This window comes from Marmota flaviventris, chromosome 6 (genome assembly GCF_047511675.1).
Source record: "Marmota flaviventris isolate mMarFla1 chromosome 6, mMarFla1.hap1, whole genome shotgun sequence".
In the NCBI taxonomy this organism is placed as follows: domain Eukaryota; kingdom Metazoa; phylum Chordata; class Mammalia; order Rodentia; family Sciuridae; genus Marmota; species Marmota flaviventris.
The window spans coordinates 92768768-92795372 of NC_092503.1; the positions used below are offsets into that span (position 1 = coordinate 92768768).

Below are 26605 nucleotides of genomic sequence, written 5' to 3' on the forward strand. Positions count from 1 at the left end.
GATACTACTGTAAATTTGGCGTTTACAGCCATAAAGTGTTTCAAAATTACCTAGTGGTTCTTTGATTTTTCTCTAACATTCTTATGTTTTCCTCATTGTTTATTTCAACACACTCTTGTCCATTGTCCTTTTTTTTAAATACAGAATGACCATCACCCCGAATCTTTTTCTGTTTCATAAATAGAATATCCCCTAACGTAAGTTCCTCAACTTTCTGCCACCTGTCACAATATTAGTATTTGAAAATTATCTTCTTCTTTCCTCCTGCTCTATATTCATTATTATTTTCTTCTTATATACTGCTTTATATCTTTTTATGTGCTTCCTTTTTATGATTTAAACTCAAGTTTTTTCAACTTAACCCTCCATCAACTTTATATACACTTGGAAATAAAATTGTAATTAATATGATCAGGTTCATAATTCCAGCCTAGTTTTATCTCCTATACTCACATATGTATTAACAATTGATTTCTGAAAGCTTGTATTAGAAAATCAATGAGGCATACCTCAAATCAAGTATGTGTATTTGGACATCTCTTTTTTTCTTTGCCATCTTGTTTCTCTACCTGGTGCTTCTGAGTTTAACTTTTCTTAGGTCACAGTGTTCAAGACCATGTGATTCTACCTTTGTAGCATTTCTGGACTTCACCAGCATTGGTCTGTTTCTGCTGCTAATGTTCTAGTTAGTCATCATTATCATTTTATTAAATCTGTGTTATTATTTGCTCTATCAGCGTCTCAACTCCTCTAATTATACTCTCCAATATGTTCCTTACTCTGCAATTAGATTGATGTCATCAAAATAAAAGCCTTTCTTTGTTAATCCCTAACTAAATCTTCAAAAGGCTCACCCTTGCCTTCAGATAAGATACTATTTCCTTTTTATAAAATTTTTATCTTAACATTAATTATCTCAGAATTTTATAGTCTATGACTTTATTAGGAAATGTAATGTTGGAACAATACAGAGAAGATTAGCAAGGCCCCTGTGCAAGGATGACAATCTCCTTTATTGACAATGTCTGCTCTTCTTACTATACTCTGAAGCAAGAGTTTGTTTTTCATCATGATTCTGCTTCCCTCTGCACTTACATGGTCTACTTTTCTTCCTTAAAGGCATCTATTATCACATTCCCCTCAACATGTTTTGATAAATGTTTTCTTCTGGAATACTCCAGCTTTCCAACATGATTCCATTTCATCATCTGAATTTAGACCATATTTGATAGAATGGATTTAATGTCAATGACAAATAATGTCTTCTTTAAGTTCTTAGTTCTATACTTTGGTACATTCTTCCAACTAATAGTTGATAAATTTGCAGGATCTAGCATACTGTTTTGATATAGATTGGTCCAGAATATATTTGTGTAATGTACTTCTTTAAACTTTTACTATGATTGGTAATTTATACAAAACTTTCTGATAATTAACATATATGAAATGGATTTGATTATGCTTAACAGTTAGTTCTATGAAAATTACATATTTTAACTTTTCCAGATATTTAGTAGTATTATATACTACTCACAATAACATATTTTATAGGTTTGTGACATGAAGAACTGAAATTGAAAGAGGTAATTTATATATAAAATTTGATTTCTACATGATCTGAAATGGCCAGGGCTGGGGATACGGCTCAAGTAGTAGCATGCTCACCTGGCATGCGTGAGGCATTGGATTCAATCATCAGCGCCACATAAAAATAAAATAAAGATATATATAAAAAGATAGTGGACTACCAAATATTTTATACAAATTAATACATTAATTTAAAAATGTTATATGTAATTTATTTTAGCATTCTATTGCTCTTCATGGTACAGATTAAATGTTGCAATTTGATATCTGATAATTATAAATTTTAATCAAAGATAGTTGCTAATTAAAATTGGCTGTCTATATGAAAAGCAAACAATAGTCCTTTATGAAATGACTCTTGCTTACATAGTGCAATTTAACCTTCACTATTACCTTATTATATAGGTGTACTGTCCTCCATGTAGTTATAGAAAAGTGAATGGATTTAAAGCATATGTTGCCTAACAACATAGAGTAAATAAGCTACATAACTAAAATCCAAGGAACTGATATTCCCATTATACTTATTTAAAGTTCTACTCAAATTTTGGTTTTGGTTATAAATATTGTAGTTTATTTGCTAACTGACTAGTAAGTGTGATTTGCACAGAGTGACCCCTCAATAATAGGTAATCACTTAAAAAATTGTCTTACTATATTAGCTCTCAGAATCCTTGCTTGTTTTCTTGCCCTCTTGAAGCAATGGTGACCTCTATACAAAACTGATGTTCTTACCTGCACTTTCAGTGTATGTATGCAGGATGAAAGAAATGCTATTTCAATATTACTTCGATTTGTAAACATGCTTTTACTATTCCATTTTACACTTCTTCTTCCCTATTTGACTGCCATCTCTCTGTCATTCCAAACATGCTGGGGGAAGACTGGTGGTTTATACAATGTATTTTCTATGAGTCCTTTATGTGGGAATCCCATCCTCTAGTTTACAAATTAAAAACAACATGATTTTCAACAACAGCCATTTAAACTTGAGTTTATTTGAAAATATTATATAAAATTATATTTAAATTATCTTTATGATTACTTTATGTTTTAAGGTGGTATACTTAAACCAATTAGAAAAGGAATATTTATATGTAGATAATTGAAACTATTCATAAAGGAAGAGCCTTGGCTATTGCTCTATGTCAGTGAAATTTAAGATTGGTATAAAGACAACTTACAAAGACTGCTGTGATTTGCTGCTTTAATTATGTCATGATGTAAAACTTTTCAAAAGTAGGTGGTTACATAAGATTGGCCCAGATTAATTATATATTTTAGCCGGGTGTTGCTGACTGGCCTTTTTTCCCCAAGAGGTCCATACCTATTAGTGACATTGTCTTTGCTATGCCAGTTCTTATTTGATCTAAGAAATCATCTAAATATTTTCTATATCATTAAGTAATTTATAGAGTAAAAACTTCTCTAACAATGTGTTTTTTTTTTTTTATGTTTAAAGGGATATTTAAAACACGAACTCTCCTGTTTCTTTATCAAATTCCCCTGCCATCAAATATAAAAGGAACAGACAAAAAAAGTCAACCCCAGGAATTTGTGAACAATATCTCTATCTGTAAATATCCAGCAATAATTAAATAAGACCATTTCACAGAAATTCCTCCTGACATTTTCATGAGAGACTGTAAAATACAATTGTACAAAAAATGACTAACAAGTCAATCATCATTCTGATCCTGGTAGTTCTCCATAGCTCTTTTACAAATGGAAAAATAACATGTAAATGGCAGTTGGTTCAAGAATGGCATCCACAACCCACAACATATGTTGTGAATTGGACACTGACAGACAACATCTGCACTGACTTCTACAGAGATTGCTCGGTTTTGGGTGTAAACACTAAAATGAACATTTTACTCAATCAAGTTGTTCCCCAGATTTGCCCTTTGCAGATTCAATTAGGAGACATCCTTGTAATTTCTTCTGATCCGTCTCTTCAATTTTCCAAGATAAATCTGATGAATGTTTCTGAAGCATCTTTCATTGACTGTGTACAAAATACCACAGCTGAAGATCAATTACTTTTGGGTTGCAAACTAAAAGGGATACACACGGTTAATCCACAGTGGCTGAGTGTTGGCACACATTATTTTATCACAGTAATGGCAAGTGGTCCTTCACTTTGTGAACTGGGACTTCGACTGAATGTGACGGTCAAACAACAGTTCTGCCAGGAATCTCTAAGTTCAGAATTTTGCTCTGGGCACGGTAAATGTCTTAGTGAAGTTTGGAAGAAGACATATAGCTGCCATTGCCAGACTCCATTTTATGGAAAGTACTGCCAAGAATATGATACATGTTATTTTGGACCATGCAAGAATAATGGAAGTTGCATTAATAAAACAGAAAAACGGGGTAAAGAAGACTACGAATGTATCTGTCACCCACCATTTACAGGTAAGAACTCTTTGTTTTTAATTACACATTGTATTAAAATGTAAAAATAAACTGAATTCATAAACTGTTAAAAAAGCTATTTTTCTAAAAATGTAGATTCCATAAAATGTAATATATTTGCATTCTGTACATTTAAAAATCCATCAGACATTCTTTAAAATAGGCTTTTTCATATTGAAAACTTTCTTAGAAACATATGTGGTTATCCTTAAGTATCTTTCATATATTTTCCACATCCACTATTAATGTTTCATACATTAAAAATAATTGGATCATAATAATAGAAAACGTTTTAGTCACTTAATAAAGTTTCCAAGCTTATAGTATTTCATTAAGTAATTCTAGGTGATAATAAGGAAATAAAGAATGTATCTTGATAGAGAAAGTTAAGAAACTATGTGAAAGGGGGAAAGCTTTGGAGATGCTTGGTAGAGTTGGAGAAGAAAAAATAATTATGAGCCAAGAGAAATGTTTGTAATAAATATCAGTGTGGCATCTATAAAGTAAAAAAAGTGACAATATTGGTAAAAGGATAATATGTTAATGGTCAGTTTTAGCCAGATTAATGAGAGACAAAGACAAGGAAAATTTGATGGGTGATGAAGCCACAGGAATGGCAATTTAAGAATTTTGTAAATTCTGTTACCTAAGGCTGAAGCAAGGGTTAAAGGGAATATTAAGAATGTCCACCAGAGAATTTAAGAGGAAAATTTAGGTCATTAGAAGAAAATGACGAGAAAGATTGAAAAAATATAGGGAATATCTAGACTGTAGGGACTTTGAGAGAATTCTTTTGACATGAATTCCACAGATCTGACACTGGAAATTATAAGAGAAAAGATTAAGACCAGGATGATTAACCAGAGCAATACTTACAATGTTAATAATAATAATAATAATAATAATAATAATAATAATAATAATGGAAAACAACTGATTGGTAGTATACTTTGGTCATTAAAGAGGAAGGAGGTTGAGAAGCAGATATATCTGGAGTGGACCATATCTGGAAACACCATATTGTGTTGGGCACATTTAGAGAACTTCACAATGGTCTTCTCCCATGTGCCTGGTGATGATTCTACTGGAGCTAGGCTTGAAGATTTCATTGAAGACTTTGACAAGACATTATTGGCTTTAGCACTCACCTAAGCCAATATTGCACAGAGTAATTTTATAGTCCATGGTAGGGAAAAACAAACACCACTTCAGAAGTTAATTCTAAAACTCTCCACTGAATATTTTTCCGTAACTGTCATCAAACTGTTATTTGACTCTATTCACATTGATGACACCAATAACTCATGCTGTTGTAGATCAGATATTAAAATTAGGCAAGTTATACAAAAAGTGATAGCACTTAACAAACTGCTTTGAGTGAATGAAAAGGTGTTAATTGAGAATTTCTAAAGCATACATTTTAACCTGTCCAAAGAGTTTTAAAGAAAACTTGACCACAGATTTTTTACCATGTACCATATATAAATCTTACTTATTTTTATATCAAGACACCAACATATGTATAATTACCAAAGAAATTCAGAGTGTTCAATTTATTTGTTTGCCCTGACTGCCACCAAAAAAAAAAAAAAAAGTTTGGTTGGCTTAAGCAATAGAAATTTATTTCCTCACTGTCCTGGACAATAGAGGTCCAAGATCAAGGGTTTGGCTTGTGAGGTTCCTCTCCTTGGTTTGTAAATTGCTATCTTCTCACAATATCTTCACATTGATTTTCCCCTGTACATGTCTGTGTCCAAATTTTCAAATTTCCACTTCTTGTAAGGATACTAGTCAATTGACACCAGTCAAATTGATTAAGACCCATCCTAATAACCATTTTTTTTTTTTTAACTAGAGATTGAACTCAGGGAAAATTTTCCACAAAGTTAAGTTATAGTCTTAGTTTTTTTTTTTTTTTTTTTTTTTTTTTTTTTTGTTTGTTTGTTTGTTTTTAATTTTGTTTTGAGAAAAGCTTTTGCTAAGTTTCTAAGATTGGCCTTCAACTTGTATTTCTCCTGGCTCAGCTTCCAGAGTCACTGGGATTATAGGCATGTGACAACTTACTAGCTTCTAATGACCTCATTCAAAACTTCTTTACTTCGGCAAATACTCAGTCAACATCAAATGAATTCACACTCAGATATATTGGATGTTAAGACTTTAGATAACATTTTGGTATACAATTATATTTATATTTTCATTGTATTGAGGGTTGCTTTGATGTGAACGAAGAAAGAATTCTACATTACTGAAGCAGAGATCTCAATATATGAGGAATTTAAAAGACAAGAACAAATTAAATTAGAACTCAAGTAAGTGAGTAGAAGGCAGGTATATTGGCACATTGTGTGCAACTGTCTTATAGCAACAATCGTACACTGGCCCTACCTTAGGATTTCATTAAACATTATTTGAAGATAAGATGATTAAATATGTATAGAACAAATAGCCAGGTATGACTGAGGTGTATGATACAAAGGAACCACAAGAATATGGGTAAGTGGGATTTAGAAAATTTTATACAACAAAGAAAATAAAGTGTAAGATGTATTTTTACACAGCTTCTGAGAATCCAGACTGCTTTTTCTCCTTTTGAATCCTTTCCTATTTTAGGTGGTAAAGTACACAATACACATTTAAACCTTCTAAATTACCACTCCAATGGTACCAGTAGATGTTAATATTTATATATTAGAATGATATATACCATCAAAATGTGATAAAAAATTTGAATTATCACAGAAATTAAAGCTTAAATATCAACAATTTGAAAATAACTGAATATTACAGGATGAAATCAAAACATGAAAAAAATATCGAATATCCAAGTTAATTTTTTGTTTCAATTTTCAATTTAAATACATCATCATGTAACATTATTTTATAATTTAAATTCTATTTTACCTAAATTTTTGTATTATTCTCAACAAAAAAATTAAGGAAAACTGATGGCCATAATCAGCTACTTAGATGCAATGCATATATTGTTGTTGAAATTTTGTTTTCATTTTTATAGGTAGAAATTGTTCAGTAATATTTGGTCAATGTCAACCACATATTTGTATCCACGGAACCTGCAGCAACGTTACAGCTAATAGTTTCATTTGTGAATGTGATGAACAATTTACAGGTAAGAAATGCAAACATATGTATATGTTCATATATATTTCTATGTTCATATACATAGACACAAAAAATTAATTTTGTCTTAATTATTTCAAATTAAATTTGAATGTTTTATTTATTATTGAAAAAAATCAATGTTAGAGGTTATATACGGTGACTTATTATTATTCATGAATAAATTTTATAAGTCTATTTTGTGAATACAATCAGGTGATTATACTGGTAAGCTTTCAAGAATATAAAGGGAACTTGGACATCAGTTCCTACATCTTTTTTTTATCGTGGCAAGGTATATTTTCTTTCTAACTACTAAAATATTTTTAGAAATTGCGCACATTTTGCAAATACATAGCATAATTACATCTACATTATTTCCTTAGATAACACCATTCTAAATCTCTTTTTTCTTTTTTTAAGCAAATTTGTAAAAATTCCTTCTCAAATTAATTTAAAGTAATGAGATGATATCATTTTTTAAGCTAATAGATTCTTAGCTGTTGGTTAAATGTTTCACCAAGGAAAATGTCTTTAAATCATTCTGTCTAATCTTTGAACTCTTTGGCTTCCTGTTTTCTTGAAAATACTTATCTGTCCCCCTTCAAGATGTCGATAGACTGTGGTATCTCCATTGATCATTAGAAACCTAACAACTCCGTTAGTACGCATTAAAAAAAAAATCCATTTCTTCCAAATTCCAGAGAATAGTGATATTTCTACCTGTTTCTTTTGCATACCTTTCCACTTGACTGAGTTGATGGAGATATGAAGTAGATGCAACCAAAATTTGGAGGACTTTGCTATTAAAATGTGAAAACCCTTCTCTCACCATTGGAGTCACTATTAAAATTACTCTTCAGAGGCCTAAATATTTCTGATATCCAAATATTGATTGACAGCAGGAAAAAAAGTACACTCTGCATGGTGCATTTTCCCCCCAGTAATAGCTTTTCACAAAGTACCATTACTGTGTGTATATTTAACATTGGTAAATTTGCAACTATAGTTTTTATTCAAATGATGCAAATATCAGATCTAATTTGGATCAAAATGTGAATTTTGTCTGCTCAATACTTTCCTCAATTTGTTAAAAAAGGTTATATCATAATATTCAAAACAAAATTTGTGTGTGCATAATTTCACTGTGTGAACAAATCATTTATGTTTTTAGCATTTTTACTGAATTCATAATTGCATTCTCAATTCTGCCAGAAGTCTTGCCTTCAGCATGAGAAACTTATAAAATTTCACTTTAATTCAACACATTGAAGGAAAAATCAAACTATTGTTGGAATTAACTATTTTTGAATAATAGGAAAATAGTTCTAAGGAAAATAATTCTGGGTCAGTCATTTGATCTAAATGATAAGACATGTTTCATGAAGAGATTTGTAAGAATCACTCTGCCTCTGAACCTCATGCATCATCAAGAAGCAATCTTCTAATATAATTATCAACATTTAAAATCATGTTATAATGATTCTTCTGCTAATGTGCATTTTTTGGCTTTTATAGAGACAGTGATATCACAAATACCCTTTACCTAATGATGTGCATCATTAATAGTGACATAGTTGAAGGTCAAATAATTTCTTCATCATCAACATTCTGGGAAAACAAATTTAAGACTTATTTTTATTAAAAAGGTAAATGATAATCTTCTGGATTTGTTGCATGTGAGTATTAATTTAAAAGTAAGAAATACCCATTTGGACACAAATATGTAAATAGTTGTATGTTTATACCCAGGGAGAGCAAACTTTTTTTTTTTTCCTGTGGAGGCCATATCATAAATATTTTAAACTTTGTTCAATACATGGTCTATATCTCAGTAACTCAACTATTCTGTTGAAATATGAAAACAGCTATAGAGTATGCAAATGAGTGAACATTTCTATTTTAATTTAACCTCTATTACAAAAATAGGTGGTGTGTTTCATCTGGCTCAGAGTTATAGTTTTGTGACCTCTTATTTATACAATCAATGATCAAACCTCTATTGCAGATAACTCACTAAAAACTCAGAATGCGCATCCTCAATTTTTCTGTCCCATATAACATAGAGCTTACTCACAAATTCCACCTTGATGTGTGCTCATCAGGGCAGAATGATCAGTGTCCTTTTCTTACCACCAGAAATACAAAGGAATAAGTTCTTTGTGGCTTCTTAGGTCTTTGAAGTCCTACAAACTGTATCTAAATGAGAGTTAAAGTATACTTTGTATTTAAAAGGAATTGGAAAAAGAGGTAAACTATCACAATTCATTTTCCAGATTATCCTCATGTTAAAAAGTTTTCTGTGTATTATGTATATTCATACCCCTAGAGAAAACCATGGTAGAATTTAAAGTACAAAGTTCTAATCTATTAAAAGCCATCCTTGTTTATTTCAATACAACTATGAATAATAGCATTTGGTTAAAATATTCAGGCCAAATAGTAAATGGATATTTGGGGAGAATTAATAATTTGGAAATTCTTTTTTACATACCATTAGCATAATCTGGTGCTACCCTGAGAAAAACAGAATGAGGACCCAAATAAACAGTCTAGTAACTGTATTAAGGATACTTTCAGCATAATTCTTGGACTTAAAGCCTCAAACAAAAGTGTGCATAAAACAATATTATAAAAAATATAAATTATGTATTTATTTGGCTTTGACATTAGTATTTTAAATTTATTATTATTGATTTCTTGAAAAACTTTCAGGAACCTACAGGCATAAGAATGTTATATATTAATGTTATATTTTAATGCATTCATTTTAAAGTGATTTAGTCTAATTTTGTAACTTCATAAGATTTATTGACAAACTATTTTAAAAATATAATTGTTTAGCACTTCAAGGAAGCATTAAAATGTTCAAGCTATGTATATGCAGTTTCTGACACTTGCTTTCAATTAATAGTTTGGTGTAGGAAACAGTAATTTTCCAGAAAATAAATTCTTCAGTCTTCATTTAATATTAAGTTGCAAAGTACAATTTTAGTTTCAAGATTCAGGAAGGTATATTTGCAAGACATGCTGAGATCTCGAGTCAATATGAGTGATTTAATGGAGAACTTGACATGGCATTGGAGAAGTAACCAATTAACAGAGTATAGTGACTTTAGGGATCATTCTGGACAGGAAACGGGAGATCCAATCTGACTACTAGAGAGTAGTGTAAGGAATTCAGTTTAAATCAAAATGTAGGCAGAATGATTTCCAATGCAAAGTAGACTTCTTCATTTACATAATCCCCACCACTGGGTAGAATTTATTGAGAATGGAATTTTGTCCACAGAAAGAAAAGCTGGCAGGAGTTAAATCAGATATCATTTTCTTCATTTTTAATAATTCATTTCTAATCTTATTTTGAGAGTTAACTCTGATGGAGTTTGGAAAATTAATCTGTCAGTTTAACCCTAGCTCTAACCCCCTACCAGGTAGAGAATTGAACTAGACTTCATTCTTATAAGTGAAATTTTTTAAAAAATATATTTTTAGTATATGAGCTGATAAACATAAGCATTATTCACTATAAGGTTTAGCATTATAAAGTTTGGAATTATGTTTTATGGCAAATGTTTTGTGAAATTAAACTAAAACTTTTAAAGATGTATACAGTTTTCTTAGAGATTGAATAAAAAGGATTTCATAAATTTACTCTGAACTGTAATCACCTTTACATTGTCAAATTTCATTTTGTATTAGTTTTCTTCTTTATTCTCTGCTAACTATGATCGCTGTCCTCATTGATGTTGACTTGTATTATCAAACACAGTATAATCTAAACTAACATAACACTAAGAGGCAAGAACAAACAAATGATTTCTTCTGCCAGCCTACTTTACCCTGACAAACAACTGAAACTTCATTTGTTGTCTTCTGGTATCTCTTCCATTGTGGTGAATACCAGCTCAAGGAGTTGCTATCACTTCTGGGGAATTGCATTTCTCTTCATAAAGGATTACCACTGTGCTGCTTCTTCCTGCCCTAGGCATATACACTGATAAGAAAGAAAAGATCTGGGGTTCTGGGGTCTATAAAAAAGCAAGACAAACCATGTCCTGTGGGCACCCGGCTCTGATCTCCCTTCTCTGGAGAAGTCTGCGCCTCTGTCCCTTTCTTAAAATAAAACTTGCTTTCCATCTTTGCCTCTGTGTTTCTTGGGTGTTTGAGATTCAGGTAGCAAGGGCTTAATCCTGATATTTAAGACCAGTAACAATAACCAAGCTTCTTGGATTTGTAAGGCAATATTTTTTACTATACTGGAAACGTTTTAGACCCTTATTATTAAATCAGTTTTACTACCAAAATATCCCTGTCCTTTCCTTGTACAGTTGCATGTATGGTAGACGCATACCAGTTGCTGAGGTTCTATTCATTTTAGTTCAGTCATTTTTCTGTGTGTTCTTCTGATGAGATCATTTCTGTTAACCAACTTAAAAAAAAAATGTACTTGTACTTGCTAATTGTACCTTATTTTGTTTACTTTTTGAAAACTTTGAAGTTTCTGTTTGTGTGTTTTTATGTAGAGCTTTTATAGTATTCTACAAGAGAGTTCATTTGAAAAAGCATCACAAATGTCAGCACAACTCTGTCCTCTATGTCTGTCTTTTTGTCTTTCCACCCATCTTAGTCTTCAGAAACATTATTTGTATTCATTGAAAGAGGTAACTCTTCAATGATACTAAACAGGATGTATCAAATAGAAATATAATTTGTGACAAACTAAAGTTAAGTATATATAATTAGGCATAAAGATGAACTTCTTATAAAATGATGATGACATCACTGTGTTATATGACTATTCAAAACTCAAATTCAAATCTATAAGTCACTAGATTTTAGTACATGGAGTGCTGTGAAGAGTTTGAACTTAGGGAGAAAGAGAACTGGGTAGGTATGATAAATATATTTTGTCCAGGTCAAACAGTTCAACACAGTACTGCCAAAGCACCTTTTTAAAAATTCTTTTCTATTTTCAAAGTCTCTAGTTGTTTTTTCCTTTGTATGTTATAAAATGGAAAGAATATGGACTGGATAGAGATACAAGCTTGGTTATGAGACACTAGGACTTGCATGTACAAATTTCAGCTCTCTAGTCTTGGATTACTACTTCTGCAATAACATGAGGGAATAACATCCATCTTCCCTGTCTGCTATGCAAAATGAATGAGGTGCACTGTATACTAATACTACAGGGCGTGTAGTATTGCAACTGGAAATGCACAGGTTGGTGTTCTGAGATAATCTCCACCTCTACCTGTATATTTGATCTTTAGAATAGTATATAAGCTCTCTAAATTTAATTTCCTGTTTTCTAAAACCATAAGAGTTGTCAATACTCACCTCCTGGGTTTCTCTGAAGATCAAATGAAACAATTTATCTAAACTTCTCAGTGAAAGACACATAGTGAGCAATTTGTTTTATGTGCTGCTACTTTTGCCATTGCTTGCCACAAATCCTCACCCAGTGTTTAGTTCTTCTGTTTTGCTAACACAGTCATTTCTAGGGTCCTTGATCCTGCCATTTCAGTATTTACTTAAGTGACTTCCATCTACTCTCTCTCATAAACAGTTCTCAAAACTTCTCTAAACTAGCCAACCACTCTTATCAAATAGTTCTAATGATCATGTAATAAACGAATTATACAAACTCACATTTTCTCAACTATTGCTCATATTTTACATATTTTCTAAAAGTCTTTCTTTCTTTACTTCTTTAAATCTACCTCCTTAACTCTTCTTACTGATTTACAAAGTCCTTGACAACCAGGTCCATGATCTATTCAGATTTACAGCCATATCCAGTAGCACATACAAGGTTTTGAATAAATGTTTGATAATGAAGACAGGAAGAAATAGAGAGGATGTTCTTAATCATAAAGGGATTTCAAAGTATGATTCTATTCTGATGAATGTACTTAAGAATAGGTATGAGACAATTTTTTTTTTTTTCATCTTGAGGCAAAGGCTTATACTTAAGCATCATACACTATTATAGACAGAATAAGAGTGCTCTCTCGGTGTTTTGTAAGAATACTGTAAAAAATATTGAAAGAAATATGTCATTCTTAAAAATAAAATACAGGGTCTATTAAAAAATGGCCATAAGGAAAATATGAATACCTGCTTATTTTTTAATCCAAGTATGTTCAATTTTTATACCAAGAATATTACATCATTGCCTTCTTTGTTTTTAAAGTGAAAAAAATATCATACCTATTTTTTAGCCTTGTAATATTGAAAGCCCCAATGCCCCACCCCCCCTTGTAGAATTTGAATTGGCTATCATTGGTGACAGATGTTCTTTACATCAAAGTAATACTGCTTATATAATTGTGATAATTTTCCACTTCTGATTTTGCCAGTTTCAGTGATTTAAAAATCATTTGATGACTGCCTGAAAATGACTGATGTGTTTCTTATATTAAGTAATTTCTGCTGGTGAAGTATGTCTTTTAATGAGTTCTTGAATTCTGCTGAAGGCTGCATATTTTCAATTTTTGTTCAACTAAACAGGTGCGACAATTTATAGAATTCTATGCAGAAACATCTCTCTAATTACTCCATCTTGGGACTCTGAAATGTGTTTTATGGAGAAAAACCATAAACTTTTTTTTGTATACAAGAACATTTTTGAACATATGGCTGTGATTTTTATTTAGCATAAAAACTTGAAAATGAAAATAGAAGGTTGAACTTATGAATACTAATACATTTACTGGTCAGGAAAATTCCTTATTCTATTTTGTTTGTTGATTCTCCATGACACTGAATTTTTACATGCTAGTTATAGAGCCATTATGCAAAATTACTAATCTGTCATAACCCTTTTAATAGATAGAGCCATACTTGATGTCTTGAACTTGTTGATTTGATTAGAGTGATCAGAAATTCCGCATTTTTACAACGTGCTTTATTGTGGTCAGCCTAACTGAATAACCCAGTAAATTTCATATTTATTTTCTTTTTCTTTTTTGGGGGGGGTTCAGAACTAGTTTCATAAAAGATCTCTGATAGATGACCACTTCCATATTAAAGATAAATATTAGCAAGTGATTAATTCATTTTGAACTCAAATTATGCCACCATTTAGTAAAATTTTTCATCAAATTTAAAAGTAGCTTAAAGTGGTCTCAGATAAAAAATTAAATTAAGATATACAGGTAAGTACAGATCAGTTAAGTAAGTATGGAAAAGAAGGTTAACTTATTTTTCTGTCACTTATGCACTCAAATTTATTCTAATTATATGTTTGTCTATCTAACACTGGTACATCAACTTTGATGACAAAATGCACTTGAACTTAGACGTTTTATGGCTCACCATTCAGAGAATTCCATTTGTTTCTCCTATTTTCTAAAACAAATACATGCATTAAGCATATTAATCTTCAATTTTAAAACATGCATTTATTTTTTGTTTTAAGATATACATGACAGTAGACTATATTTTGACACTAAAGCCTCCAAATTACCCTTAAGAGACAGGACTACATAGAACATAAGTTTCTTAAACCTGTCAAGCCTGTGTGCAGGCAAGCAATTGTTCCTAGAGGATAATAATCCCCATGCTTTATTTGTCCTGGCAAAAGTTTTGCTTAACTCATTGTTATGGTTTAGAGGTGGTAACCCCACAAAATTCATGTGAGAGACAATGCAAGGTTTGGAGGACAAATGGTTGGATTAGATCTTTGAACAAATCAGTAAATTGATCCCTGATGGGACTGACTGGTAACTGGAGGCAGGTGGGGTGTGGCTGGAGGAAGTGGTTCATTGGGGGTGGGTCTATGGGGTATATATTTTGTAACTAGAGAGTGGAGTCTCTCTCAGCTTACTGATCATCATGTGAGCTGTTTCCCTCTGCCACACTCTTCTGCCATGATGTTCAGCCTTACCTTAGGCCCAGAGGAATGGAGCCTACTGTCTCTGGATTGATACCTCTGAAAACCGTGAGTTGCCAAATAAAATTTTGCACCTAAAATTGTTCTGGTCAGACCTTTTCGTCACAGGAGCGAAAAAGCTGACTAAAACACTCATTACCCTCAGTAGGTATACTACTTCTAAAATAAATAATATTATTTAATATGGTAAGAATTAAATAACTAAAAGCATGCAATTAGTTCTATGATAGTACTTAATTATTTATTGTGTTCTAAATTTGGGACACAGAGCACTCAAATTATTTTGTGAAGAGATTTTAACTGAAAGAAATGCTTGTGAATTTGCATGTGTGCAGGTATGTGTGAGTCTCTATCTGTTTATACATATATAAAGAGCATGAGACATGTTTATAAACATATAAAAAGATATATATTTTATGTGATGTATAACATAGGTCATGCACCTGTTTATTTTAGAGGTAAAAAGACCTTGTGACAGAATACCTGATATTACTTTTAAAATATTGCTCTATTAGCCAGGCACAATGGCACATGCCTGTAATCCCAGCCACTTGGGAGGTTGAAGCAGGAGCATCAAGGATCACATGTTGAAGGCCAGCCTTGGCAAGTTAGTGAGACCCTTTCTCTAATAAAAATAAAAGGATTAGGAATGAAGACCAGTGGTAGAATTTGCCTAGTATTTTCAATCCCCAGTACCACCAAAAGAAAAAGAAATTAGTTATTACCTTCTTAACCTTTTCAAGATTTGTTCATAGAATATTTATTATTTGGCTGCATATCAGCAATGAAATGTAATACTATTTCAAAATAAACATTTTGCTCCCCCCAATTTTTATTATTTTAAATTTATTTTCACTTGTAAATAAAAACAGTAATTGAAGCTGGGCACTGTGGTGTATTCCTGTAATCCCAGCCACTTGGGAGCCTGAGGCAGGACGATAACGAGTTCAAAGTTAGCCTCAGCAAAAAGCGAGGCAATAAGCAACTTAATGAGATCCTGTCTTTAAGAAAAACACAAAATAGGGCTGGGGATGTGGCTGAGTGGTCAGGTGACCCTGAGTACAATCCCTGGTACCTCCCAAAAATTACATATGTTAATGGGATAACATGATATTTTGATATTGTACATATTGTAAAATATTTAATCTGGTAAAACTTACCTATCTCCTCAAATGCCCATCATTTATTCATGTTAAAATCTTTCAAAATTTCTTTCCTAGCTTTTTAAAACATTTATTATATTATTGTTACCTATAATCACGCTACTACACAAAAGCACACAAGAGCTTCTTTCTCCTATCTAGGATTATTATTCACTGATCAACATTTCATATTTCTCCCTTCCTCTCACTCTGCCTGACATTGGTAACCACCATTCTACTCTCAACTTCTATGAGACCAATTTTTTAACTTTTATTCCTTTGTGTATGTATGCCACTTTTTCTTTATCTATTCATCAGTTCATGGACCTTTAGGTGGTTTGTATTTCTTGTCTATTGGAAATAGTGTTTCAATGAAACAGGAGTATAGATGTCTCTTCCACATATGGATTCATTCCAGTAGATATATATCCAGCAGTGGGACTAATGTATCATATGGTAGTTCTATTTTTTTATTTTTTAAATTACCTTCATACTGTTTTCCAGATGACTACATTAATTTAAATTTCCACCAAAAGTGTGCAAGTGTTCCCTTTTCTCTGCACCCTAGCCAGTGCTTATTATTTTTTTGTCTTTCTGATCATAGTTATACTTAATTAGGTAAAATGATATGACATTGCAGTACCATGAAATCTAAAAATTCACAATTATAATGAATTTATTCAATATTTCTAATAGTTTTTGATGGAATTTTTTTTAATGTATAAGATCTTATCACCTGCAAGAGTAGATTTTGTGGTGCTAGGGCTCAAACCCAAAATCAAAACAATCAACTAATTTTCTCATTAGATGCCCTTGATTTCTTTCTTTTTCCTAATTGCTTAAACTAGGACTTCCACAGGTTGAACAAAAATGGTGTAAGTAGGCATCCTTCTCTTGTGACAGATGTTGGAGAGAATGTTTTCAGCTTTCCCTCATTCAGTGTATTATGCAATGGCATATTATAAATAGTATTACCATTTTGAGGTATATTCATCCCTTCAATTTTATCATGAAGGGATAGTGAATTGTATCAAATGCCTATTCTATATCTATTGACATGATCGTGTAATTTATGTCCATTATTAATTTTCATATGTTAATCCTTTCATTCTTGATATGAATCACATTGATGATAGTGAATAATGTTTTTAACATGCTGTTGGATTCAGTTTCTATGTCTTTTGTTGAGGATTTTGTCCCTGTGTTCATCAGTATTGGCTTGCAGTTTTTTTGGTTTTGTTTTGTTCGATTTGTGTTACTTTGTGTATATCCTTATATGGTTTTAATGAAAGGGTAATGCTGGCATCATAGGATGGTTTGGAAGTATTTTTCCAATTCTATTTCTGGAACAAATTAAGAAGAATTAGTATTAGTTCTGTATTAAATATTTGGCAGACCTTAGCAGTATGGCTCTCTGAGCCTAGGCTTTGTTTTTTTTTTCTTCTTTTGTACAAGAAATGGAACTTATCAGCATTCTACCACAGAGTGACGATTCTAGTTGCCAATTTGTTGTTTTTATATTTGTTTTTGGTTTCCTTTTGTTTTTTAATGTTGAGTCTGGGTCTCAGTAAGACACTAAGGCTGTTGCTCTGTAGTACTAATATGCCTGGAGGAAGAGACTAGGTAGGAAGATAGGCTTTACTCAAAGCCAGCTTGCTTTATTTATTTATTTATTTATTTAATTTTGGGGTGCTAGGAATTGAATATATGCTGGGCAAGCACTCTCACAGTCCCTCAGAGCCAGCTTTGAAGAAAGGTAGAAGAAACTTTTGTTTGTTTGTTTTTTGTTTCAAAGATTACATCTAGGGAGGTTTTGAAAGTGAGGATAGATTTTTAAAGAAAGAGGCAGGAAATTGAGAAAGAAAGGAGGAAATATACATATTTAGTTAGCTTGTGATAGACAGGTGGGGCAGGGGACAATCTCTAATTTCAGTTTCCCAGGGCCTCTCAGGCCAGGGAGTTTTAGCTCTCTCAGCATAAGGAAGTTGTTCTCAGTTTTAGAGGGGTTCTAATTTCTGTCAGTTTCAAGGCTGTCCAGGAACTTGGGATCTTCTTGCCTCAGCTTCATGAGTAGCTGGAAATACAGGTGTATGCCATGATGCCCATTTTAGACTTTCCATTGGAAGGAAATTTTAATTTGATTCTTTCTTTCTTTTTTTTTTTTTTTTTTCAAGCATGTACCAGGGATTGAACTCAAGGACACTTGATCACTGAGACACATCCCCAGCCTTATTTTGTATTTTATTTGGAGTCAGGGTCTCATTGAGTTGTTGCTTACTGCCTCATTTTTGATGACACTGGCTTTGAACTTGCAACCCTCCTGCCTCAGCCTCCTGAGCTTCTGGGATTATGATTCAATTTTATTACTTGTTATTGTTGTGTTCATGGGTTTCTATTTCTTCATTGGTCCACATTGGTAAGCTATATGTATTCAAGTTATTTTAGGCTACCAAATGAATTGGCATGAATTGTTCATTGTCATTGCTAGCAATTGTTTGCATTTATACACTATTATTTGTTATTTCTCCATTTTCATCTCTGATATTATTTATTTGTATTTTCTGTTTTCCTTAGCTAATCTAGCTAAGGGTTTACCTATTTTTTTTAATCTCTTCACTGAACTGTTTCTTTGCTTGTTTGTTTGTTTTACACTATTTATTCAAGATTCTATTTCTTTTATCTCTACTCTGATCATTATTTTTTCTTTCCTTCTACTGTCTTTGGTATGTTTCTCCTTCTATGAGATATTAATATAGTATTTATTTAAGATCTTTCTGTCCTCCTGCCACCAACCCCATGGGCATTTTTTTTTTTTTTTTGCAAAAAACTTCCTCTTGGTTCAGCTTTTGGTGTATCCTGTGGGGTTTGTTGTTATGTCTCCATTTTCACTTTTTTCAAAAAATGTATAAATTTTCCTGTTGATTCTTCTTTGACACATTGATCATTCAAAACTACATTGTTTAATTTCAATGTATTTGTATAACTTCCAAAATTTTTCTTGTTATGGATATCTAGATTTATTTATTTATCAGAACAAATACCTCATGTGCTATGCAAATGCTTTATACTTATCTTCTTTTACCATCCCAAACTCTTGGTTTTTTGTTTGTTTTGTATTATGGTTGAAAAGATACTTGATAGCATTTTATATTTTTAAAATTTTGTTTTGATCTGTTTTGATTCTTCACAGAATTTTACTAATGTTCCATTATATGTAAGTTTAATCATATAATCTTGAGTTTCCAGATATTTACTTTATTATTTTAAATATCCTTAGTGGGTAAACTTACAATTACCCTGGGTATATAAAAAGAAGATCAATGGCAGAAAAAATTGAATATGACTATTACTGACTAGCTTACAGAATGTAGCTCTTTTATATCATTTGCTACTGCATTGCTTTTATGACAAGAAATTCTTTTCTTTACCTGTTGTAAAATATTTATAAAATGTCTCCCATTTTGTTACCATCTTAATGCACAGTATTTTAAGAAAAAAAACATAGACTTGAAAATTTTTTTCCCACTCTTACACGGTTTATAAGACCTCAATGACTTTCAAATATATAAATTCTGTGTGTGTGTGTGTGTGTGTGTGTGTGTGTGTAAAGACTGATCTGTGCTGAGCAATTTCAAATTATTTTTGTGCTTCTGTACTGGCTAAAACAGTAACTATATATTAACATTTAATATTTAAATTTCTATTGCTTTTAATGCAAAAAAGTAGTATATGTTATATTTGTTCTAGTATCAAAGATAGCTAGCTTCAAAAATTGTAAAACAAATCTAATACATTAAATAGAAATAACAGTGATTATAAAAATAGATATTGTTTATTAATACTTTCTCTATACTGAGCACCATGGTCACTGTGTATTATTCATTATTTACATTTAATTCTTGATGCTTTATGATAATTGATATTATATTCCTCATCATACCTATTAGATAGAAAAAAGCTCAGAAATATTTGATGATTTTAAAAATATTAAGCCCACTGGTTACCAGGGGTAGAAGAAAGATTTTTAAAGATTAAAGATGTCAGCAAATTTTCCTCCCTGATGCTAGGCTTGAGATGGCATTTCAGTTGCTGGCATAGACCCTTTTGTTGCTAGCTTTTGATCCTTTAAAGTAGGTAGAATTTAAGGAAGATGGTATCAACATGCAGTCTTCTAAAAATACCCATTTCTTTAAAAAGAACTGAAAAAGAACTATAGTCCAAACCTCTAATATATAAAAAGTTTTAAAATGAGAAATAAATTTTAAAATACCACATAGGAGAAACTTGTGAATTTTTCTTTAATATGATTTTAAGTCACAGTGCAATCTGGTAATTTCTAAATTTAGGCTACAGCTAGGGACTTAAAATCTTTGAAATTTTACTTACATCATTTCCTCAACAGATGCTTGGCAGAAGAAATAGCTAAGTATAGCAGAGGAAGAAAGTTCTCTGAGGATAGTGAGAGATTTATTGAGGTTTGAATTTCTCTGGCTTTTTTGACTATTTTTTTTATTCTGCTGAATAGTATTTACAAGTATTAAGGGAAAAGTGTTTCTATTGCCTCTATGAGAAACATAAATTCAAAATGTTAAAAAATAATAAATAATAATTTTAAAGGGAAAATGGCATTTTATTATCAATGAAAGTTTATATACTTCTGATGAACCTGAAAGAATACACATTTTCTTCCATTATTTGAGTTTCATTCCATTTTTAGATTTACTGACCAAAAATACTTGATAACAGAGTACATGAAAATAGTACTATTTAGATTTGCCTTAGTGGAAATATGTTTTATAAAGACTTAAAATGTAACTAACATAATTCTGTTGAAAAATGTTTCTGAATTATTCATAATATTAGAACAGCATCTTTACTGTTTACTTTTGGAATAAAAAATTGGTGATTACCATATTTCTTGCAATATAATGCCTAATAGAGTTCATGGTGTCAAAGAATTTGAAGCATTCTATTAGGAATTCTATAATTAAAAAATAAAAGTAAAGTGCATTTAAATTTTAATTACAGATAAATATTGAGTCTTTAGAATAAGCATCTCTCATATGTTGAATGGGACAAACTTATACTGACTTAATAGTTTATTAGAAGTTCAAACTTAATAAGAATAATTTTTTATTATGTTAACCCCAAAAAGAAAATATTAATTTAATTTTATTTCTTCTCTTGTTCAGAGAAAAATTAATGGAGAAATAGAAGGTATATCCATTCTTCTTCACATAATTTGGTTTCTCCAGATAAAGCACATAAAATATTAAGTATATTAAAATATTTCCACTGTTATATCCCATAGACTTTTTTTAAATTTATTTTTTTTAATTTTAGATGGACACAATACTTTTATTTATTTATTTTTATGTGGTGCTAAGGATCGAACCCAGTGCCCCACACATGTGAGGCAAGCGCTCTGCCACTGAGCCACAATCCCAGATCCCCATAGACTTCTACAATTTTAACATCTGTAAAAGACATTAAAGATCTTCCTTCAGAGATCTAAATGAGACATTTCATGGGGATAATGGTTTTAGTTTTGCTTCTTTTTTTATTTCCATAAGATTTAGAAGATCTAAGGCAATTAGACATTGCAGGTGTTTGGGGAAAAAAATTCTAGACAAAAAATCAGCTCATGCATTGTTCCTAAGATAAGAACATGTGTGGAATACAATGAAAATAGTGGAAGTTTTAGCGAATGGTGTCAGAAAAGTCAATGAGAGAGAGGTCCTTAGGGATCACCTTGAAGACTCTAATTTTGACCTTGAAATAGCCACTAGTAGTTTTGAGCTGAGACATAAGATGTTTTGCTATGTTTGAGAATTCTAGCTGCTGAGGTAAGAGACAATTATAAGAGGAATAAAAACAAGCATAGACCAGGGAAAACAGTTAAATATTTCCTTCAATAATCTAGGTGAGAAAAAAAATTCTCCATGATATAATATTGTTTTGAAAAAAATTAGATCAGGAGGAAAACTTGATTACTGAATTATAGAAAATAATTTTTCAGCAAAATTAATTATAAAAATAATGAAATCAGAAAGTGTATATAGGTTAAAAATTTGACATGCTGAAAATAATATATTGTGTGATAATTAAGTTTAAATTTAATGAAAGATTTCATGGAATTTTAAGCTTTAGGGCTGATACCAAATTTAAGAATCATAATGTCAAATAAAAATATAGTCATAATAATAGTGTAATATTTCCACAGTTTAGTTGCTTCCATGTTGTGGAAGAGAAATTCACAGTTTGAGGAAAAGATATGTTATAAATGTAATTTTAAGAATACTTTGTTGGCTGGAAATGTAGCTCAATGGTAGAGTATTTGACTAGTACTAACACTAGTACTAACACTCCAAGTAGTAAAAACAAACAAAATCCTAGAAAACAAAAACTTTGTTTTGTCTTTCAGTGTAATCTTTTTAAAACCAGGTATGGAATTCCTGATCCCTTTCTTATTTTTATTTTTATTTTTTTCATCTTGCTAAGTTGCTTAGGACCTTACTAACTTGCTGAGGCTGGCTTCAAACTCGTGATCCTCCTGCCTCAACCTTCTAAGTCAGTGTGATTATAGCTGTGCACCACCATGACTTTCACAGTCAATTTTTTTTTAGTCTTAACTTTTTAATGTAGCATACCAATTGACTGCATAGTTGAACAGTTATATGGCATGTATATATTTGTGTAAGCTCCATTACAATTAATACACTGCATTTCATCACCCCCAAATTCCTACAGACTACCCCTATGTAATCAATCCTTTCCTCATCTCAAAACATAGTAACTGTTGCCCTGATCTTGTCATCATAGCTTGTCTTTCCAAGAGCATTATATAAAAGTATCATACATACATTCATAAACTTTGAGATTGACTTCTTTTACTTAGTGTAGTATTTTTGATATTCATTCAAGTCTTGCATGATTTCATAGCTCATTAATTTTTCTTTCTGAGTAGTGACTCTTATTCAAATGTTTCAAAATTTGTTATGAATTAAATGAGATGCTAACTCATTTGAAGATATGAAAATTATTTCACTTTTATTATTATTTCTATGATATTCATGATTTTTATTGTATAGGATTTATGTTTTAATTTCTATGTTAATTCTATATTTAATTCCTACAGAAAGTACACAAGACTGGCTTTTCTAGGTCGTATGGTAACTATATGTTTAAATTTATAGAAAATAGTTAAACTGTTTTCCAGATATTAAGTAATTTTTTTGAGTTTCTGTTGGTTGGCCTTTTCATTATTGCTGGTTTTGTACGTTTTCTTTATTCTTTTTTTCATTCAGCCACTCAAAAAATTCTGTGCTAGTAGCTTGTCATGGTATGAAATATTTTTAAAATTTATGTAATCCCTTAAAACTTGGGAAGGTACAGCAAGTTTAAAGATTTTATGGCTGACCAAGGAGAAACATATAGTCAAGTGGGGGCAGTAGCCCTAAATGAGTTTTATTTGGTATGTTTAGGATTCCATGCAAAAGGAAGACCCTCACATCAAAACTGTCAAAAGCTAAAGAACCACAGCCCAGAGAGCATGTGGAAAAGAGGGGAATTGTAGAGAAGGCTTTGATATCTTGGCAATATGGTGAAGCAATGCAGCTCAGAGATAGTGAAGCCAGATTTAAAGATAGGAATTTAGTGAGGTTGGTCTGATATTGGGTCTGATAGAAAAAAATGAAGTCTGATATGAGTCCAGGAATCAGAAGCTGCACCTGGGAGACTGAAATCTTAATGTCCCCAAAGCCAAGCCTATACTGCCCATCCTAAAGAACTGTTAAGGAAGCAACTCCTAGCAAATAAGGGATTACTAATTAATTTGCCCTGGGCTCCCTTCTTTCCCCATCACTTCTCCTCAGTCCCATCAGCTCACCTGTTTCCCACCTTTTGGCCTTCCCACCTACATCCCCCATCACATTCAGGATGAAGGAAAATAAACAAGATAAAGGAGAAGAATAAAGAGGGACAAAGAAAGCTTCAGATATGAAAAGTATGGGATTTCCTCATCCCTCAGATTCCACCCAGAGAAGTCTGTTCTACTCTCCTTTAAATAAAGCTTCTTACTTTCTAGTCTACACTTGCCTGGTGTGCTTCCCTGGTGTTATACTTGAGCATTCAGTGAATCAGGACCCATAAAGGTAACCAGTGGTTTCATTAGGGATCCCAAAGGGCAATAGTAGTAGGTTGGGGCCCAGAATCTAAAAATTATGATTATCAGGGCTATATTTGAAGCAACTAAATGTGTAAAAGTTTGGTTTTGGAACTACTAGGCTTTTGAGCTAATGGTCTGCACCTTCTGTGATAAAGAATGTACAGACCAGTGTAGAGAGGCCACCTTTGTCTTCTTAACATGACAGAAGGAAGTTGAGCTGTGAAGGACTTTCAATTCTACCAACCGTATCAATTTCAAGAAAATTGTAGCTTTTTATTCATATTTGGATCAAATCAATTTGAACTATAAGAAAGTGAATATAAATATTTTTGCTAAATTCTTTCCTAATGTTAGATATAAAAACAAAATTTGATTTTCGGATGTGAAAATACTATTGATCATTAATTAAACGTTCTTATCTAGCAATAGAGATGTACACTGGCTAAGAAGTTCCTATAATCCAAGACTATGGAAGTAATATAGTGTTTTATTGGGATAGTTGACATCTGATAGAATGGTTTAAGGCTATAAGCATGCTTCTGTTCATATGTGTGCAGCTAATTGATCAATATTACAGTATTCCTTTGTACTACTACATAAATTTGCTCAGGCAAAATACCAGTAGATATTTTCAGTAAAATATTTTTGTACTTGATTGAAAAGTTAGTAAAGAAAGCTATAAATTTACTTGAATCTATTTTTTTTTGTCCTTGGTTAGTATGAATCAGTGAAGTACAAGTAATTTTTACTTAAGATTCTCCTTTATTACATTATTGACACTATAATTATTTCAAACTGCCCTGGTGATAATAAGAAAATTACTATGTCTGCTGAGATAAGTTAAACAGTTTCACAATTGCAGGTAGTTTTTATTGGTTTCTGTATCTTATGTCCCAAAAAGTGGGTAAAAATGAATAAAGTTGAAAGATAAGGAGGACTTTAATATCTCCTTAAGTGTTTGGCAGAAGTCACATTTTTCATTCTTCAATTTATGGTAAATATTTGAAGTATGGATATAAAACTTTGTGCAATTTGTTTCATTTATAAAAGGGATTATACCTCTGTGTACTTATTAATTTATACATCAACTTAAATATGATTACCTATAGGAAGAAAATATTGGTGAGAATAAAATTTAGTAGACATGATAACCCATGGTGTGTCTCTAGATAGTTTCTTCTTTCTTTATTTTTCTCTCTATTTCCTCTTTTCTCTAAGGACAGATGTGTGCCTGTGTGTGTGTGTGCATTCTGTATTTTACCTTTGAATGGAGTTAAAAAAATCATTCTTTATTTTTCCTATTGACTAATTTTTTCAGATTTAAAATCTTCATTGTTTGTACATTCTTAGTGGCTGAATCATTTTCATATCCTGAATATTAATTTAGAAAGCTACTGTAGTTAGTCTCTTAGTTATTTTATTTCACATTTAAATTACTAAATTTTGAAATTCACCCTGATTGTCTATGCAAGAGAATGTACAGATAATGACAATTATTCTGAATTAATATCACTGGTATTTAAAACACCACTAGAAACATCAACTGCTTCATCTTTTTTAATATGAGAAAATATTAATTGGATATCTCCAGTCTCTGTGACATATACACTTAGCACATCCTCCCTCATTCTTTCATATATTCTTGCAGCTGGCCTTTCAAATTGGTAGCTGCTTCTTGCTCAATTAATTTTGGCAGAGTTCACTTAGCAGGCGTCATCTTATCAGCTCTTGACAACTGTGTACATAATTCTACCATAGCAGAGGTGTTTCTCTCTGATTTTATTAAATTGAAGAATATATGAAAGCAATTTCTGAGAACAAATAATTTCAAACATCAACCTTATTAAAATTCTATAAGTTTTTTATTTAAAAATATTTTATAAGATTGTTTTGCAAGTACATTTTTCTCATTACAGAGTTATAACTTAGGAAATCTCTTTATTATTGCAATATTGGTATATATATATATATATATATATATATATATATATATATATATACACACATACATACATACATATACATCCTTCTTAGATAAAATAGCACAGGCAATGTTGTTTAATTTGAAACTTTGTAGTTTCTTCCTAGAATATGGCAAAATATATTTCTAGTGGGCAATAAAAAGCAATTTTCTTTGTCAACCAAAACTGTTGTTAAAGATCCTGTAAAATAAATGGATGAGTGCTTTCTGAGCAATGTAAACATATTGTTTATATTGGGTATGTTGTGAATTTCAAATTTTAAAGATATTATATTGCATGTATTTGAGTA

General features: G+C 31.4%; 1 protein-coding gene and 1 non-coding gene across 2 annotated transcripts in view; both read left to right on the forward strand.

Moving 5' to 3' along the window:
* The first annotated feature begins 931 nt into the window (after positions 1 to 931).
* On the forward strand, positions 932 to 1035 carry LOC114095126 (U6 spliceosomal RNA). The gene has a single exon (XR_003583196.1). It is a non-coding gene; the product is annotated as a U6 spliceosomal RNA (small nuclear RNA).
* A 2219-nt stretch (positions 1036 to 3254) lies between these two features.
* Eys (eyes shut homolog) overlaps positions 3255 to 26605 on the forward strand; it is a 1581889-nt gene continuing 1558538 nt past the window's right edge. Inside the window, 2 exon segments of the mRNA XM_071613805.1 lie at positions 3255 to 4005; positions 7022 to 7135. Coding sequence (XP_071469906.1) covers positions 3255 to 4005; positions 7022 to 7135 — 865 coding nt within the window.